Source organism: Protopterus annectens, chromosome 6.part0, assembly GCF_019279795.1.
Source record: "Protopterus annectens isolate FY-2018-M chromosome 6.part0, PAN1.0, whole genome shotgun sequence".
NCBI lineage: Eukaryota > Metazoa > Chordata > Ceratodontiformes > Protopteridae > Protopterus > Protopterus annectens.
The window spans coordinates 1,990,846,145-1,990,865,845 of NC_056737.1; the positions used below are offsets into that span (position 1 = coordinate 1,990,846,145).

The window sequence follows — 19,701 nt, forward strand, 5'->3', positions numbered from 1 at the left end:
AGGCTATCCAAAATTGTAAGGTTTGGTCCCTAGGTAGGGTAGGCGACAGGAGTCTTAGGTAGGGTACACTTTCCCAGACCTACTGGTGGTCAGAAAGTAATAGTGTTTCTTGAGTCCTTTCAGGAGGAGGCTATCCAAAATTGTAAGCTTTGGTCCCTAGGTAGGGTAGGCGACAGGAGTCTTAGGTAGGGTACACTTTCCCAGACCTACTGGTGGTCAGAAAGTAATAGTGTTTCTTGAGTCCTTTCAGGAGGAGGCTATCCAAAATTGTAAGCTTTGGTCCCTAGGTAGGGTAGGCGACAGGATTCTTAGGTAGGGTACACTTTCCCAGACCTACTGGTGGTCAGAAAGTAATAGTGTTTCTTGAGTCCTTTCAGGAGGAGGCTATCCAAAATTGTAAGCTTTGGTCCCTAGGTAGGGTAGGTGACAGGAGTCTTAGGAAGGGTACACTTTCCCAGACCTACTGGTGGTCAGAAAGTAATAGTGTTTCTTGAGTCCTTTCAGGAGAAGGCTATCCAAAATTGTAAGCTTTGGTCCCTAGGTAGGGTAGGCGACAGGAGTCTTAGGTAGGGTACACTTTCCCAGGCCTACAGGTGGTCAGAAAGTAATAGTGTTTCTTGAGTCCTTTCAGGAGGAGGCTATCCAAAATTGTAAGCTTTGGTCCCTAGGTAGGGTAGGCGACAGGAGTCTTAGGTAGGGTACACTTTCCCAGACCTACTGGTGGTCAGAAAGTAATAGTGTTTCTTGAGTCCTTTCAGGAGGAGGCTATCCAAAATTGTAAGCTTTGGTCCCTAGGTAGGGTGGCGACAGGAGTCTTAGGTAGGGTACACTTTCCCAGACCTACTGGTGGTCAGAAAGTAATAGTGTTTCTTGAGTCCTTTCAGGAGGAGGCTATCCAAAATTGTAAGCTTTGGTCCCTAGGTAGGGTAGGCGACAGGAGTCTTAGGTAGGGTACACTTTCCCAGACCTACTGGTGGTCAGAAAGTAATAGTGTTTCTTGAGTCCTTTCAGGAGGAGGCTATCCAAAATTGTAAGCTTTGGTCCCTAGGTATGGTAGGCGACAGGAGTCTTAGGTAGGGTACACTTTCCCAGACCTACTGGTGGTCAGAAAGTAATAGTGACTCTGATAGGTCTCCAAAGGCAAGTCCGCACAGCAGCCAGGGAAATCTAGGGTATATAGGGTATAAATAGTTTGTTCTGTAGTTCGTGCAAGACGCAGCCTGGGACACCATCTGGCCCCACTGATGCTGTGCTTTTGGCTTTTGAAAGGGCTGTTTTCACCTGTGCGTCTGTGATTTCTGGGACACTTCACTTTTGCAGTATTGCTGTGGGCTCTTTTGGGGGTGAGAGAGGGCTGAAGTTTGCACTGAATCTATCTGCCAGGATGTTGGCAGTATCAGTGGGTTCAGTATATTTTGTGCTATTTTGCACTAGCTCAGAGCATATCTGTGAGTTGCCACTTAGATTCTTGACATAGCTAAAGAAGGCTTTGTGGTTATCTTTGAAATCCTGGGCTATTTTTCTTTCGAAGTTAGTCTTGGAGGATTTTATGAGGGACCTTAGTTTCTTACTGATACTGATCAGGGATGTCTTTCCTTCTTGGGATTTGCTTTTTTTCTGAATTAGTTTCCTCCTTCTATTGTATAGCCTGTTTATGGCAGGGGTCCACCAGACTGGTTTCCTTCTCTTAGGGGAGTAATTATTGGTTTTGCTAGGGATGGCATGATCCATGCATCCTTGTAGGTGCTCATACAGTGCATTTGTAAAGGTTCCTGCATCTTGGACACTGTTATCCTTTAGAGTGGTGGCTGTGAAGCTTACCACCTCTGTCTTAAGTAAGGTGAAGTTTGCTATAGAAAAGTTTTTCACTGTGGTTTCTTTGGTTGGAGTTGGCGGTGTGGTGTGGACATCCAGAGTGATTAGTTTAGGATCTGATCTAACCAGTGATGGGTTGACCTCTGGTGTGGAACACCTGTCACCCATGCTGGTGATGACCAGGTCCAATATGTTTTCACCTCTGGTAGGGGTGTTTACCAGCTGATCCAGGGCATTTGAGTTGATAAATTACAGGAAAAGCTGGACCTGGGAGTTTGTACTTGACTAGTTTTCCCAGTTAATGGTAGGGTAATTGAAATCGGCCAATATCAGGGTGTTCGGTAGGACCTTCATGTTTTCCAGTGTCTCCAGAAAGGCGGAGTGGTGGTCCTGGGTCATGGAGGGTGATCTGTAGTAGGCCACAATTTGCATTGCAGATTTGCCTGATGTTAGTTGCACATGGATGATCTCGGAGATATCATGCTGCACCACTAACCTGGAGGTGTAGGTATCCTTGATGAATATGGATACACCCCCTCCTTTTGTGTTTCGGTCCATGTTCTATGACTGAAATGTGTGGTATGAGTTGTAGCCCGGTAGTGCTGGGGTGCTCTGTGGAGCCTTGAACCAGGTTTCAGTTACTGCACAGATGTCGACATTCTCCATACTGAGGAGTGATTCGAGTGCATGCATTTTGAGATTTAAACTCCTGGCGTTGAGTAGCATAACCATCATTTTTTTATTTATGCTGTTTACGGAGGTGGGTTTGACTTTTGAGCCTAGTCTAAAAAAGGCACTATGGGGGCAGCAAGAGTCTTGGCCAGTATTCGAAAGCCTAGGGGTGACAGGTGCAAGCCGTCTCTTGCGAAGCAACGAGGCCTGTCGAGAATGTCATCCCAGGCTGACAGACACTGGATCCCCTTTGAATGACACCAGAAGCTTAGCCAATTGTTGAAATTGATCATTTTTTTCTTTATACTATTCTTGGTGAGGGTAGGATGCTACTCAGGGTCAGGGTCATACCCACCTACATGATCAGAGAGCTCTTCCATGTCTCTTTTCATGTAGTTCAGGGAGGTATATCTCAGGTCATTCACACCAACATGAACAATGACAGAGTCATATTTGTACTTGTTCTGGAGTGACCTGAATGCTTGTGTTATGTGGCAGATTCTGGCTCCCGACAGGCTGCTAACAGTAACCTTTTCCTTGTCCAGCCTAGTGAGTGGGAAGTCAGTGTGCCTAACTATAGAGTCGCCTATTACTAGTGTGTTAGGTATGTTATTTCGCCTTAAGGGCTGTGATTGTGTGGCACACTGATTTTGTGTTTTATGTGTTGTCTGGTTTGTGATTGGAGGTGCAGGTTTTTTGGGTGTCTGCTTTGGAGGTCTGTGATGCTTTTGCAGGTTTTTATTTAGAGCCTCTGAGTATGACTTTGTGTATTTATGTGTATTTTTTGCCAGTGCTGGTTTAGTATGTCTATGTGAGGCTGGAGATGTGGTGCAAGTGTCAACATTCTCCTCCTGACTGTTTGTTCCAGTCTTGGGTGGAGAGAGCTTAGCCTCCAATTTATCTATATAATTGCATCTCTCGCATATGTTAATGTTTTGTGGTAGGATGACAGGGCTGTCTGTGTACATGAGGCAGTTGTAACATTGCCTCAGGATACCCAGGTTCACCAGCAGGACTGGAGAGTATACCTGAAATTGCCCTTTGGTCATGCCTGAATAGTAGGGTGAGCCACTTAGCCACTTGGTTGGTGAGGGGCGAATAATGAGACTTGCCCTGTTGGGTATCAAGTGTCGGGGTGTATTAGTGCTTGCTATTAGGTTTGAGCAAGTGCTGGACTGTAGGGTGCTTTTTAAGTGCTTAGATTGAGAGTTAGACTACTTTCAAGGGAAAAACTGAAGAGGAGACTTGGTGGAGCCAGGATAAATTTAGCCCTAGCTAACCGGTGCTGCCCGGACATGCAAAACTGTGCAAATGTGTTTTTTACTGCAGGGAAATAAAAGAGATAGAAATTAGCCCAAAATGGCCTATAAACTACTAACTTCTGGGCTGGAACCACTCCTCCAGGGACAGATGGCTGCTCAAATCTCCCTCTCTCACAGGTGAACAGAGAAGCCTCCCTCTATCCAAGTAAGGTATGGGCAACTCAGAAAATTGTAACACAGCCCTGAATTCAGCACTAGCCTGAAAACTGGACTATACTAGCTTAGAAAGGTGGGAAAAAAGGACATTTTATTTTGAAAAGATAAGACAAAAACCTGCCCTAAAAGGATGGAAATTGATTTTTTAATGTTGTTGGCTGCAGTTTTATTCTGTTTTGTGATTGGAGTATTGTACTTTATAAGGCTGTTGTTCTTGGTTTTATGAATGGATCTGAAGAAGCATATTAAATGTGAAAGTGCTTATCCTATGTTTTAATAAAGGTATATGATGACAGTTGTAGCCCTGGTGGGTTTTTGGTTTCGTATTGCATTGGTTTCCAGCACTGGCTTTTGTGTGTTGCTGGGCCATTTGGTTCGCTATCTTTTCTCTGAGGTATGGCCATTCAAAGTTGGTATATACAAGTTCAGGGTATGTGGAGGGCTTACCGTCTACATCAGGGAATGCAGGGGGGCTTGCCCTGTACAAATAAACACATTTAAGAAAGGCAATGTTTGAGATTCGATCTTCTCCTGAGTTTTTGAACTATTTTTTATTTTTTTGGTCTGTCAGTCTTCAACATCACTAGTGCCAACATTTCAATAGGGAGTTGTCTGTGAAATGTAGAGGGGCACACTCTTACATACATTTTTAAAATGTTAAAGATATTAATATATTGCAGTGATGTAAGTGAAAAGAAATTTAAAATGAGCAATCTGTGACTTTTTCCCTTAACAATATAATATAGTATAAAAAATTGCAATGGTTATCTATGTAGAAGTAGTATTATAGAAATATGTGCATATTTTCATCCAAAAACTTTTATTAAAATATACATTTCATCAACAAATAATATTAAAACCAGAACAGCAGTGAATAAGCAAAAGTTCTATAAACATGTTATTCAATAATATTAGCCAAACTGTCCAGCCAAAACTAAATTATATATATATTTCTGTTTAAAATCCCCTAACTTTACAGCAATGAATTTGACTCAGAGTCCATTTGTTTACATCCTTCACTTTAATTCTTGGAGAGGAAGTTTCCACTTACAGTGTAGAAAGGGAGTCCATGATCAAAACTGAATATGAAAATGTAGGTGGAGTGGTAGATTTCCATTTTTGGTGATACATTTTTTGACAACTATCATAATCAACTTAAACAGTCCAGAATGAGAATTAAAGCAAAAGAGAGAAGTGTCTCCAAGGAAATAAAGCACTTTTTAAGCTGTTAATATTCAGGCCGTAGTTTATATCAAATAGCTTGTAACGTTTGTCTAAATTTTGCAATACAAGTGCAGTCCCAAAAATATGCAATCAGTCACCTAGATCTGTAGTGGAACAATGCCAACAAATAAACAGCATCCCGGGGAATACTCATGCTAATCTTGCTGGTATATAGAAATATATAAACTTGCATTGCCGACTAAAGAATCTAAATTTCTGAACCTGGTTGCATATTTTGGTATTAAAAGTACATTATCCCACTGCTTTTAATTATTTGTATCAGTAGATGTTGTTCCTACCTTAACTTATATTTATCTTTTATACCTTCACAAGGGGTAATAAAAATGTTATACAATAAACTTACAATTCTTTTCTCAAGGTGAGTGTCACTTCTAGTGTTTAATAACCAAACTATCCACAGGATCATATATCTGTAAGGTGCTGTCATTATATCAACAGAAAGGGTCTTATATATTTCTGTTAAAAAGCAAATTTACTATCACTGAAAAATGTCATCACCAGCAATTATTGTATTGACCACGATAACAAGGTCATCTAATATTAGTATTAACTTGTATAAAACCCTTAGGGAGAAATGTCAGACTTAAGTACAGCATATACCTGTTGGCCCAAGTATACTTCTCCAACAGCTTTATTAAGAACTGTCAAAGGGGATTAGAATATGTCCTTTACTCATATGTACCAAAAGCATGCTTTTGTAACCATTTTACAGTAACAGTCTACCAATTCAAACTATTCTTGGTTTTGATTGGAATGGGTATATGACTTATTTCCAGGTTGAGAAATTTAATGCATGTCCAGGATGTAAGGTGAATATCTATGCTCACTAAGTCAAAGCAGCTTGCAATATCTGTAGTGATACGAACATGTAGTCTGCTGTAAACAAGCATGTTTTGTTTTCCCTCATTAAATACAGGAATATTCCATGAAGTGTAATCAATGTACTGTGGAAGCCATGGGTGCCAATATCTTCTGATAGGAGTTCTATCACAAAATTCCATTATTGTTAAGAAATGACACTTATAAATGGGAAACTAATATGTAGCTATAACAGATGTATGACATGCAGTAACAAATATTTACTTTTTCATCCCCAACTAGTGAATACCTCTTCTCTCAATGTGTCTATACCATTATTGTATACATTTAAATTATAGCTTTGGGAACATTAAACATGCATTAGAGATTGCCTGAACTAGCCTTTACTGGCTAAGCATCAGTGTTTGTGCAGGAAGTGCAACTATGTAGAAATGAGAATTCCACGAACAAATATTGTTAGTTGACAGGGAGAAAAAAATGACAGAAAAACAAACTATCGCTTTTTAAGAAAGCTGTTGTATTAGATCCAGCTGTTCTCAATGTACCAGGGTACTGTGGTGCTGGCAGAAACTATGGCACCTCAATATTGAGGTACTGTTATGGTCAGGAATTATTATTATACCCAGATGAACCAGCCCCTTGGCATTGTGAGGCAAAGGGACTGCAGTTACTTGAGTTTCACAGAAATCACAATGGCCATCAGGCAAGTAGACAAGTGGTTATTGGGTACCCATTTTTGAAGGGTTTTGGGAAAAAAGTCAATGAAATATAATTTTGTAGAATCCTAATGACTGTAAAATTCATCCTGTTTTATGAGAGGAAGGAATGGCAACTTTTGATTCTGGGGAATTTAAAAATATTCTGTAGAATGGCTGAAAAAATATATTGTAATTGTTTGCCTCCAGCTTTATTTATTGGATATACAATGTTAAGTTTACAATATAGGCAGAAGAAAATACATTTTAATGTAGTGAATATGACTGCAGTGCCCAAACTTGAATGAAGCAGCAGATAAAAGTATTGATAAATAATTAATGAACTTAAGCACTATATTCATAGGCATTTATGGCTATTATACAGCTACAGATACAGAATTATTGTAAGATTATTGTAAAATTACACAATCGGAGTAGGTACAATATATGAGAGTCCTCAAGCACTATGATGGCTTCTGTAATGTAGACAGTACTGAAAACAAGAATATATAGGGTCTATACCAGATAATCGAACTTTTAAAAGTTCTAACACCATATGGTCTCGACCATATGTTCGAACTCTTAAAAGTTCAAAAAATCAAAAAAAAAAAAAAAAAAAACCTACCTGAAAGCTTAAGCAGAGGGGAAAGCACCCCTGCACCCCCCCACACCCCCCACTCTTTAAATATGCCAACTCTGAGATCGCACTACAGTGCAGACAATGGAAAACTTCCATTGCCACACTGTACGGGGATCTCAGTTGCCGCATTCAAACTTTTAAAAGTTCAATCATATGGTGTCGACCACATGACATTCAAACTTTTAATAGTTCGACAATGTGATAGGAACCCAAATATATAATATAGAATAGACAAAATAATGCCAAAAGTGTAGTGTTACTGATAATAACTAACAACCCAAAGAGATGTAATGTTAGCAGCTTAAACAGAATGGACAGCTAAGAAAAACATATTTAAAAATGTATAAAACTTTTATTTCCAAAGTAAATTCAGCACTTTCATCCTTAATAAACTAAGACTTCTTCAAAATGAATTAATATAATAAAAACCTCCTTTATATATATTCTACCATGGATTAGGAACATAATTAATTACTTAATGGAAAATGGGATTTAAAGATACAGTGCCAATAAGAATTAGCAGTTAAAACCTAATTCCCATATAAGAATCTCTAAAACAATCAAATAAAACATCCACCATAAAAATTCTTTTAACCAAAATATTTACATCCTATTACTGCACATTATTAAAAACACAATGCTAAAAACCAAAGATACAGTGAATGCCCAAGCCTATTCATTTTAACATGGATCTCATTCTTAAAAGGGGTTGGATAGAGCTTTGTTTGTTCAGGCCAGGTTCTTGAAAAGCATGCAGTCTAAGCTGCCACTTAACTCTTATGCCTCTAATTTCACATTTACATTTCCCCCTCTTGGATTTTGTTTTATTTGTTCCAAGATGTGAAATTGGAATTTCTTGCAATTTATGAAGGTAAGAGAATGCTTATATAAGACATTTTTATTATTATTCTTCCTATTTCATAATTGTGCTTGTAGATGCATCTCCAGAGGTATCTCTTTGTTTTACCTACATAAAAAGAGGGGCAACTGGAGCACTTAACAAGATACACAACATACTTTGACTGACAGTTACCCTTACAGAACTGTAAGAAAGAATACAAATTATTCTCAAATACTAAATTTTTAATTTCAAGATTGTAAGAACATTGTGCACAACTTCCACATTTCTGTTCACCTTTACAAGGTCTTTTATAACCCTGCCTACATTCAAACCATTCCTTTAAATTATCCCCCTGTTTTAAAACTAAATCTAGGTCCTGGCCCTAATAATTGAAAAATAGCAGGGTTCGCTTGTAAAATGTTCCGATTTATTTTAATAAGGTTTGTAATTTCACTGGTTTGAGGGCAATTTTGAATCACCAGGGCTCTTTCATAATTACTTAATCCTCTTGTCTGCTTTGCAAAACCAATCCCTGTACCCAGTAGGGGTTTATACTGAAAAACCCATTGGTATTGGATGTAATTCCTTATTTCTTTTACCATTTGAGGAGGGTAACTCCTTCCAGTAAACACTACTATGTCCAATACCTTAGATACATCATCAAAATATGATGTCATTCTGGCTATACGGATACACTAACAATTAACTATACTCTTCTTTTGACTAAGGGGTGGGGTGGCAACAGGTGAAATATAAATAAAAATTGCTAAAGGTAGGGTTTCTGTAAACTGTGCATTTAAACGTGTTATGGGTATGTGCAATCAAAGTATCCAAGTAACTGATCTTGTATTTGTCAAAACTATAAGTGGATTGTTATTTCTAAAGATCAGTTACTGAAAGTGCTAACCATGACTAAAGTACTTCCTTCTTGAGACTTAATAATACACCTAGTTGCTTAATTAATAATGTTAAACATGCCCTTACAGATGCACTCCTCAAACTTAAGTTTAGCTACTGGCTTTGTCCCTGATGAGTGGCACACAGCAGTGGTGATGCCCTTCATAAAGGTGGCTTTATAACTGACCTAGGTAATCACTGATCTATCAGCCTTTCAAGCCTCTCTGCCAAGGTATGGAATGTTATTTTAAAATGACCACATACGCTGTGACATCATGAATCTTGTTAGACTTAATCCCTAATAGTTAGGTTTTATGAAGGGTTGATCCTGACTATTTACTCTGGTAAACTGCTTCAAAAAAAGTTACAGAGGCTGTAGATGGTAGTCATGTAGCACAATCTGCATATATTAACACCATTCCCTATGCTGGCATCATACAAAAGCTTAATGCTTAAAAAATATATAGTAAGATGGATAACAAACTGGCTGAAAAAAGCCACACGGTGCCAGTTATAGCTGCACCATTAGAAAATATGAACAGGACTGTTGATGTCCCCCAGTACTTGCTGTTGGGAACTCTCCTTTTTGGAATTTACATCTCAGATCTTTAAGCTGAGAGTCAACATAGCAAACCGGGAATTGCTGTTAAGGGATTTTATGACACACAAACCCACCAGGATGAACTTATCCTAGTAAACTCCTAGTGTACTAAAATGTACTCAAAATAAATGCTAAGCAGTATAACATCATCACTTTTGAAAGTTAACCCTTCTGCCATCAAATTGCATAGACAACACACATGTACAAAATGAAAATATAGTTAAGGACCTGGGCTCTTGGGTTGATAGATCCTTCTCTTTGGACCATCGTATAACAATAGTTGTCTGGAAATCATTTTTTTGCCCCAACTAATTGTGAAAGGAATATCATCAAGATGTAAACAAGTAGTCACTCCTATATGCTCAACATTGATTAGGCCAATTATTCTGTACACTGCTTCACTTTAGGATGTATCTCACTAAACATATCAAACAATTAGAAAGAACCCAAAGCTTCTTAAGCAAAAAGATCATATGGGTGAAGTCCCTGAGCTACCGAGAGAGGCTGGAAGCTCTTTCACTTTATTCAGTGTTTTTTAGATTTTTGAGGTGAGATCTCAGTTAATGCTCCATTAGGGACCTGATTGCCCTCAACCTCCTATTTCTCTGCAAACCCAGCTCCTAACAAATTTCTAGAATAAATTTCCCCTGCATGTTAAGCAGTGCAACTCACTATCTTCCCTTAAACATAAACTAGATGACTGGATGGGTATCTACAAATTTGCACCAGGATTGATGGGTATGGCCCTTCTGGAGAAAGGAGATGCTGCCACAGGGAGGGTATTGGGAAGGTGAGGATGGTCATGAGTCTCAGTGGCCTTGGAATGCTTAAGAATCTGTGAATCCGTGTTTCTCTGATACTGATTGAATCTTTGTTATATGCATTTGTACACTGGAATTTGCATTTTAAAATATGATTTAGTATGATTTTATTTTAATAGGTTACAGATCTTGTTAAATGTAATTGTTTATTTTTAGAAATATCGGTTACCTAAGCAGTTTATTTATGATATTATTGCTTAAGCCTGTCATTTCTTTCTTTCTCTTTCATTTTTTTTCTATTTTGCAATAAGAAAATGATATGCTGTCAATGAACATATGCTATCTGAGATGATGGTTACACTGGGAGAGAACTATGTTCTGGGAGTTGGAAATTAATTCCAATAATCTGAGCTACACCACTGCCTACCAATTCTAACCACCATATGAAGACATGGAGTTTATACTGTGGACACAGAAATGTCAATGTGCCCTAACTCAACTGTACCATATCACTTCCATAATTACTGTCTGTGCAGTCTCTGTACATTGGTAGAATTACAAGTTATAGATCTAAATGTAAGTAGCATGTCTGCACTGACATTTCTTGACTGACTGCTGTTGCAAGAGTCTCCCGATTCACAAATCCAGTCTTTGTTTCATAGATCAGCTTATAATGCTTGGTTAATGTGTACAAAAATATCAACTCACTGCTTCACAAACCTTACTAGCCAACACTCCCATACAGAATGCATCCAAACCTATTGCTCTGCTGGTCAAATGTGCTCTGATAGGATCAACAGATGTGCCAGAAGAGGTGTAACAAAATCCAGCTGGCAAAACAATAGGAAATAATCTGTTTACACACAGAAGCCTGTAATTTATTCTAGAGAAATGAAACAAAATGTTACTTTGGTTTTCTTATGATGATCCTAGGAGCATTAGCCCATAGTTGCCTTGTGGTGCCCATCAGGTATAATAACCATTCCCTGGGTTTTGAGGTTGAAGATAAAAGAATAGTAAATGAATATACTGAATCAGTGCAATGGTAGAAATCAATTTAGCCATAAAGGGTGAATTAATCCTTGTGAAAGTGCATAAGGAGAGGGTTAAATCAATGCTATAATTCAGACAATGTGAAATAACTACCAACAAGAATGGTGTTGTCCAGTTAAGAATGTTCAAGAAAAAGAATACGCAAACTCAAGAAGAGATCTAGTCAACAATTTCTGTGCAGAGGTTAAGTTCAAAAGAAAGAAGGATAAATTTCTTAAGATGATTGAAATGCAAGATATGTTTAAATAAGAGATTAACTGAAGATGTATATGCCAAGGAATACTCCCAAATGAAGAAAGAAAAGCAATGAGGCAGGGTGAATGAATACAAAAGCCCTAAACACAGCTAGTCAACAAGATAGTAAAGACCATTAGGAAGCTTGTCTTGCAAAAGTATTCTTATCAGCAAGAAAAAGATACTCCCTTCCTTTTTGACATACAGAATTTGCTGCTGAACAACACACTACAGCAAATTCGATAAATTCCCCTTTTCTCCCATTAGTTTCAGGTTTGTTCAGAATTTTTGAGCAAGTAAGTTCTGAGATATTTTTATCCCTCTACACTAAGACAGGATTTACCAAAACATTTAGTTTTTGGAAAATCCTGGGTCTGACAGATTAGCAGTAGCAAATACAAACCTGCAAATGTGACTTCCTGTCAGCAACACCTAATCTACAATAATTGGAAAGATCTTCTTTTTAAAGGAGGACTAGTCTAAATTCTTACTTATGCAGTAACATAATCTATTTCTCTTGTGTCCTTTATTTTTGCATTAAAAAACTCTCCCCTAAACTTATACCCTTATAATCCAATTAATCATCAGGCAAGGAGCCTGAATTTATTTTTTATTTTATTTATCTGTAACTAGTCACTCCCAGTAAGCACAGAAGACTTCCTTCAAGGATGACTCAGAAGCATGGATTGGTTATATAATTTCTTCAAGGTCACAACTCCTGTAAGTGGACATTGAAAGGAATCAAACCCAGGAATTCAAGATCGAAAAGACTAGCAAATTATATCACCAACCTTCTCAGCCATACACCTAAAACTCTGCACATTCTACCTCCACAATCGTCTGTAGAGTAGGAGCATACCTCCACAATTGTTTGTAGAGTAGGAGCATACCTCCACAATCGTCTGTAGAGTAGGAGCATACCTCCACAATCTTTTGTAGAGTATGAGCATACCTCCACAATCGTCTGTAGAGTAGGAGCATACCTCCACAATCTTTTGTAGAGTATGAGCATACCTCCACAATCGTCTGTAGAGTAGGAGCATACCTCCACAATCTTTTGTAGAGTATGAGCATACCTCCACAATCGTCTGTAGAGTAGGAGCATACCTCCACAATCTTTTGTAGAGTATGAGCATACCTCCACAATCGTCTGTAGAGTAGGAGCATACCTCCACAATCTTTTGTAGAGTATGAGCATACCTCCACAATCGTCTGTAGAGTAGGAGCATACCTCCACAATCTTTTGTAGAGTATGAGCATACCTCCACAATCTTTTGTAGAGTAGGAGCATACCTCCACAATCGTCTGTAGAGTAGGAGCATACCTCCACAATCTTTTGTAGAGTATGAGCATACCTCCACAATCATTTGTAGAGTAGGAGCATACCTCCACAATTGTTTGTAGTTACTCCTGCAAGTAGGAGCTTTGAGATGAGGTGGCAGGCAACTTACACTTATTAGTAAAGTGATTGAATCGTGAATCGATTATCAACACCAGTTTATGAAATAAAATAAATTCATAGCCTTCCAGCACTGTCACAGAAGAGTACTAATATCCAGGTTCATAGGTTCATAGGTACCCTGGCTTTTGCCACCCAAGAAAATTATTTTCCTGTGCCACTGTCGAGCAGAGCCACAGAAGTAATCCCTGGGGTGAATTTCTAATTTCCCATCCAATCATCAAAATTTTTCTTGAAGAGTGCTAATGAGGAGCTTTGTTTGATATAGATAGGTATTTTATTCCAGAGTATGGGAAGTCTCTGGAACAGGAATCTATCCCTCCGGCATGTTCTGTTTATTGTGGTGACAAGGTTTAGGTCCCTAGAGTGTGTAGCTCAGAGGGATTGGGATTTCTTTAAGTGGAGCATGTCCAACGCCTCTGGGTTTGACATAGCTTTGTATGTTAGGCAGAGATCACCTCTGAGTAGGAGATATGCGACGGAGTAAAGCTGGAGTTTGTTTCAGATGGTTTGCATAGGGCATCTGTTTGAGGCCAGTAATCTTCTTTGTGAGGTATTTCTGCGGCCTTTCCAGTTGTTGTTGTAGATGTCTTGTGAGGTACATACCAAAAGAGGCATTGTACTCTATAATAGGTCTAATGAGTGATGAGTAGAGAGGGAACAATGACCTCTTTCTTTCTGGATGAGAAACCTATTGTGATGAGGTGTGCAATGTAGAAGGATTTCCTGACTACTGAGGTGATGTGATTATCAAAGGAGAGACTACTGTCCATCTGTGTCCCAAGGTCTCTTATCACACTTTCAGTGTTAAGTACACTACCGCCTATGTTGTAGTTCATGGGTACAGAGTTTGTACCAAAGGGGATGACAATGCACTTTTTGGCATTGAGCTTGAGGCCATGGCTTTGACACCAGGTATCTGTCTCAGTGAGGCCCTTTTGCAGGATGTCCACATCGTTAGGAGTTTTGATTATGGCTCTTAGTTTGCAGTCATCTGTGAACTTCATTAGCCAAAGACCTTCTGTGCTAGCCTGAACATCAGAGAAGTAGATACCAAACAGTACAGGACCCAGGACTGAACCCTGTGGTACTCCACTTGTCACTGGTCTGAAGTCAGATTTGGAGTCTGCTATTTTCACAGTATGGGTTCTGTCAGTGAGCCAGTTGGCAACCCATCTTGTGACATAGGGATTTATACCTAGTTTAGTGAGTTTATCTATAATTCCAGAGTGGGGGATGGTGTTGAACGCCTTGGCAAAATCTAGATAGGCTGTGTGAACCACCTTACCCTCATGAAAAGGTGAAAGTAATACAGTAATATATTACTGTCCAGATGAAGCTAGGAATGACTTATTGAGTTATAAATGGGCAAAGGTACAACCAGAAAAAAAAAACAGGGCATAGCTTCATGTAGATGAAAAAAATATCAAAATGGAAGTGTTTTTGCTAGAAGTAAGCCCCTCTGCACATCCATGTAGGGGCAAGCTCCCTCCCACAACACCAAAATCATGTTGATTTTATGGATATACCACTACAGAATAAAACAGGTAAAATAGCAATGAATCATTGGCGGCGGTGTAGTGGAAGCAGTGCCAGCAATTATTTCCTTTAAAGACACTTACCAAGATACAACTCATCCAGTTGTGAACAATTCATTGTAACACTGGCCAGTTACTAACCACTAGCAGAATGACTGAAATTCTGAAATTGTATTAGCTTTTATACCAGCAAGTGTCCAAGTTGTGTTACTTTGGTAGATTATGTGGATTTCAGGTTCCTTCATCTGCAAATACTTATAGCAATACAGTTCCTATGGTTGTGCATAACATGTAATTTCTGGTCATTAAAGATAAAACTATTATATTAAAGACAAGTTTCATAATAATCATTGGCTCTGATTCCAAAAGATGTGCTGTCAGTGTGAGTGACCAAGTATTTTGGAACCTAATTCCGATTGTAAGCCTGTTGGAGATAGGCCCTACACTGAAGTAAGTCACTTACACTGAATGAAGGTCTTTAGGAATCAGGGCAGACTTATGGAATTCTTTTAAAATCTGTCCCATTTTGTGTGTGTGTGTGTGTGTGTGTGTGTGTGTGTGTGTGTGTGTGTACATGCGTGCATGTGTGTGTGTGTGTGTGTGTGTGTGTGTGTGTGTGTGTGTGTGTGTGTCTGTGTTTGTGTGTTTCTGTGTGCCTGTGTGTGTGCGCGCATGTGTGTGTGTGTGTGTGTGTGTGTGTGTGTGTGTGTGTGTGTGTGTGTGTGTGTGTGTGTGTGTGTGTGTGTGTGCGTGTGTGTGTGTGTGTGTGTGTGTGTGTGTGTGTGTGTGTGTGTGTGTGTGTATGTGTGTGTGTGTGTGTGTATGTGTGTGTATTTTTATTTATAGCCTTATGGTTAAAGAAAGTTTTTGCTTACCTTAAGCTGCTGAGACAGTTGCAGATGTGTCTCTAGAACACCTTTAGATTCAGACAGGCAAACACCTGGATCTAGGACAGTTGCCAGCAGTGCAGTGCATTTCTGAACATATGTTGATACCTTAGGGGAAGAAAATAGTTTTTTAAATATGCACATAAAAACACACTCACTCACAAACAACAGACACATAGGCACATACACACATACATATTATATAGATATATGTAATGTGTATGGTTATACTACATTTTGTCGACTGTAACTTTGTTTGACCAACTGAAGTGCATGGTACTGTTTGTGAATGGCATTTTCACCCAGTGCGTTTTTAACCCCTTTATTAAATTATCATTGAAGACATAGGCAAACATACATTTATATAAAAGTAAACAAACTATGTTAAAATGTTCATGGTTGCAATCATCATCAATCCAACATTATGTAAATTGTTCAATGCCTGACTTCCCTTAAACCTCACTCCTCCAAAAAATTATTCTTCATGTACTGTTCCCACAATTTCCATTTTTTATGTAATTTGCTCCTACCCTTTTCTAAAGTTTCTGCTTCCACTTCTTCCACTTCTTTTGTCTCTGTCACAATATTCACTACTTCAAATTCAGTTGGTTTAGACTTTGATTTCCATTTTCTAGCAACGGTTTATTTGGCAGCCACTAGAATTAAACTTAACAAGACCTTACTATGTCAAGGCAGTTCAGATCCTGTATCCCATCTCAAAAAAACATAATTTTTCTAAGTTATACCCATTTGCTCACCCAATATTTCTGACAAGAGTTTTTATAGGGAGGTTTTAAAGTCTGCCAACTCATTACACTGCCAAAACATACGTCCCCAGTTACCTCTTTCTCCCCATTACACCTCCAATATTTAACATTTACCTGAAGAAAAGCCTTTGGAGTCCGCTTGAGGTACAAAAATACACATGCAAACACTTCAAAGCAAACATCATGAATCTTCTAGACTTTGTGTCATATTTGGAAGTCATACAAATATTCTCCCAGTGTTTCCTTGTGAATTGATTATTCAGTCTCTCATCCCAATGTTTTTTAACCTCCACTGATTGATTCTTATAGTTATCATGCAATATTTTATATGCCCTACAAATTATCAATTTTTAAAAGCTGCTTCTGTTATAGATTCAGCTAAAACCTCTACCAGAGCAGGTTCATAGGTTCATAGGTAGGTACAAGTCTATTGGCCCTGGGGCCTATATAAGCCTAGCCAAAAAGGTACCCTGGCTATCGCTCTCTCTTTGCCTCTACTTTCATAGCTATTCCAACTGAGTGTATGTGTTTGTCGAAATGGTAAGTGAGGGGCGGAGCCTAGATGGCCAACTGAAAGCAGCGAATTTTGAGAGCTCCATAAACTAGTATAATAATATAGGAAAATGTTATTATTTTCAAGTTTAAAATGTCAGAAATCTATAGATAAACTACTAGACTACATAAATATCAATTTTGGAGGATATATACAAAAACATTCCTGTCAAGTAACTTGGAGATATATTGAGTCACTAAATATGAACAACTCAAGGAATTCTCATACAGATGCTGCTTTGAAAAAAGAACTGCAATTGATGACATCTACCTTACAGGAACTATCTTTGAAGATGGATGGCTTTAAAAATGACTTAGAAAACCTCAAATAAAATTCTCAAAAATAGACTGATATCCTTAAGGAACTATTACAGCAACACCATACAAAAATAACAAATATAGAGACTTCTCTAAATGGCACTGAAGGGAGACTCAAAGAGGAAGAATTCCAAAAACAATTTCTGCTTAAACAGAATACATGCCTGCTTAACAAAATAGATAACTTAGAAAACAGGGAAACGAGAAACAACATAAAGATCTTTGGTCTGCCTGAAAACAATGAAGGAGAAGACATTATTTCATTCTTAACACAACCCAAACATTCCCAACACAAACTATGAAACACATACTTCACAAAACCAGTGTGCCATACAGTCACAGCCCTTAAGGAAAATAACATACCCAACACACTAGTAATAGATGACTCTATAGTCAGGCACACTGATCTCCCACTCACTAGGCTGAACAAGTCGAAGGTTACTGTTAGCTGCCTGTCGGGTGCCAGGATCCGCCACATAACACAAGCACTCAGGTCACTCCAGAACAAGTACAAATATGACTCTGTCATTGTCCATGTTGGTTTGAATGACCTGAGCCATACCTCCCTGGACTACATGAAAAGAGACATAGAGGAGCTCTCTGATCACATAGCTCAGGCCGGTATGACCCTGACCCTGAGTAGCATCCTGCCCTCACCAAGAATGATACCATGGTATAGAGAAAAAAATATCAATTTCAACAATTGGCTAAGTTTCTGGTGTCATTCAAAGGGGATCCAGTGTCTCTCAGCCTGGGATGACATGCTCAACAAGCCACGCTGCTTCGCTAGAGACGGCTTGCACCTGTCACCCTTAGGCTTTCAAATACTGGCCAAGACTCTTGCCACACCCATAGTGCCTTTTTTAGGCAAGGCTCAAAATACAAACCCACCACTGTAAATAGCAAAAGTAACAAAAAACTGAGGGTAATGCTGCTCAATGCCAGAAGTCTAAACATCAAAATGCACACACTCGAGGCACTCCTCAGTATGGAGAAAATCGATATATGTGCAGTAACATAAACCTGGTTTAAAGCACCAGAGAGCACCCCAGCACTACCAGGCTACAACTCATACCATACATTTTGGCCACAGAACCCGGACTGAAATACAAAAGGCGGGGGGGTATCCATATTCATCAAGGATATCCACACCAGCAGGTTAGAGGCACAGCATGATACTTCAGAGATCATCCATGTGCAACTAACAATGGGCAAAACTGCTATTCAAATTATAGCTTGCTACAGATCACCCACCATGTCCCAGGACTCCCACTCCGCATTCCTGGAAACACTGGGAAACATAAAGGTCCTACCAAACACCCTTATATTGGGTGATTTCAATTACCCAAACATTAACTTGGAGAACTACTCAAGTACAAACTCCCTTGCCCAACATTTCCTAGAATTTATAAACTCAAATGCCCTGGATCAACTGGTCAACACCCCCACTAGAGATAACAACATATTGGACCTGGTCATCACCAACATGGGCGACCGGTGTCAACCCCTCGCTGGTTATATCTGTCCATAAACTAACCACTCTGGATATCCACATTCCGCCACCACCCCCAGTCAAAGAACCACCATGAAAAACTTTTCAAAAGCAAACTTCACGTTACTTAAGACCGAGGTTGAAGTTTCAAAGCCTCCATGCTAAAGGATAAAGCTGTCCAAGCTGCAAAATCCTTTACTAATGCACTCTTCGGTCACCTACAAGAATGCATGGATCATGCTATCCCAAACAAAACCAAGACTCACTCCTCCAAGAAAAGGTAACCAGTCTGGTGGACCCCTGCCATAAACAAGCTATACAACAGAAGGAGGAAACTAGTACAGAAAAGAGTAAAATCCCAAGAAGGGAAGACATCCCTGATCAGTATCAGCAGGAAACTACGTTCCCTCATAAAATCATCCAAGGCTAGCTTCGAAAGAAAAATTGCCATGAACTCCAAAGATAACCACAAGGCATACTTTAGCTATGTCATGAAGCTAAGTGGCAATTCTGAGATCTGCTCGGAGTTAGTGCAGAATGGCACAAAATACTCTGAACTGACCGATCTAGCCAACATCCTGGCAGACAGGGTCAGTGAAACTTCACCCCCCTCTCACTCCCAAAAGGGCCCATAACTATACCAGAAGAATGTAGTGTCCCTGAAATCACAGACACTCAGGTTAAAACAGCCCTCTTCAAAGCCAAAAACACAGCATCAATGGGACGGGACAGTGTCCCAGGCTGCATCCTACATGAGCTCAAAGATGAACTAACCCCTCACCTAAACACACTGTTTAAACTCAGCCTCTCCACAGGCTACATGCCCACAGAGTGGCGCACAGCAGTGGTTATTCCACTCCACAAGGGTGGAGCCACAACAGACCCTGGGAACTATAGCCCTATAAGCTTGACTAGCTTGGTCTGCAAAGCTATGGAG

At 39.3% G+C, this 19,701-nt stretch overlaps 1 protein-coding gene across 4 annotated transcripts in view; it reads right to left on the minus strand.

The window, feature by feature from the left end:
- The window catches only part of CCDC141 (coiled-coil domain containing 141), a 2,268,332-nt gene that overhangs the window by 1,362,356 nt on the left and 886,275 nt on the right, over positions 1–19,701 (minus strand). For all 4 annotated transcript variants that reach the window (XM_044075309.1, XM_044075306.1, XM_044075307.1 and 1 more), the window contains one exon: positions 15,624–15,743. In XM_044075309.1, coding sequence (XP_043931244.1) covers positions 15,624–15,743 — 120 coding nt within the window. The remainder of the gene's footprint in view (positions 1–15,623; positions 15,744–19,701) is intronic.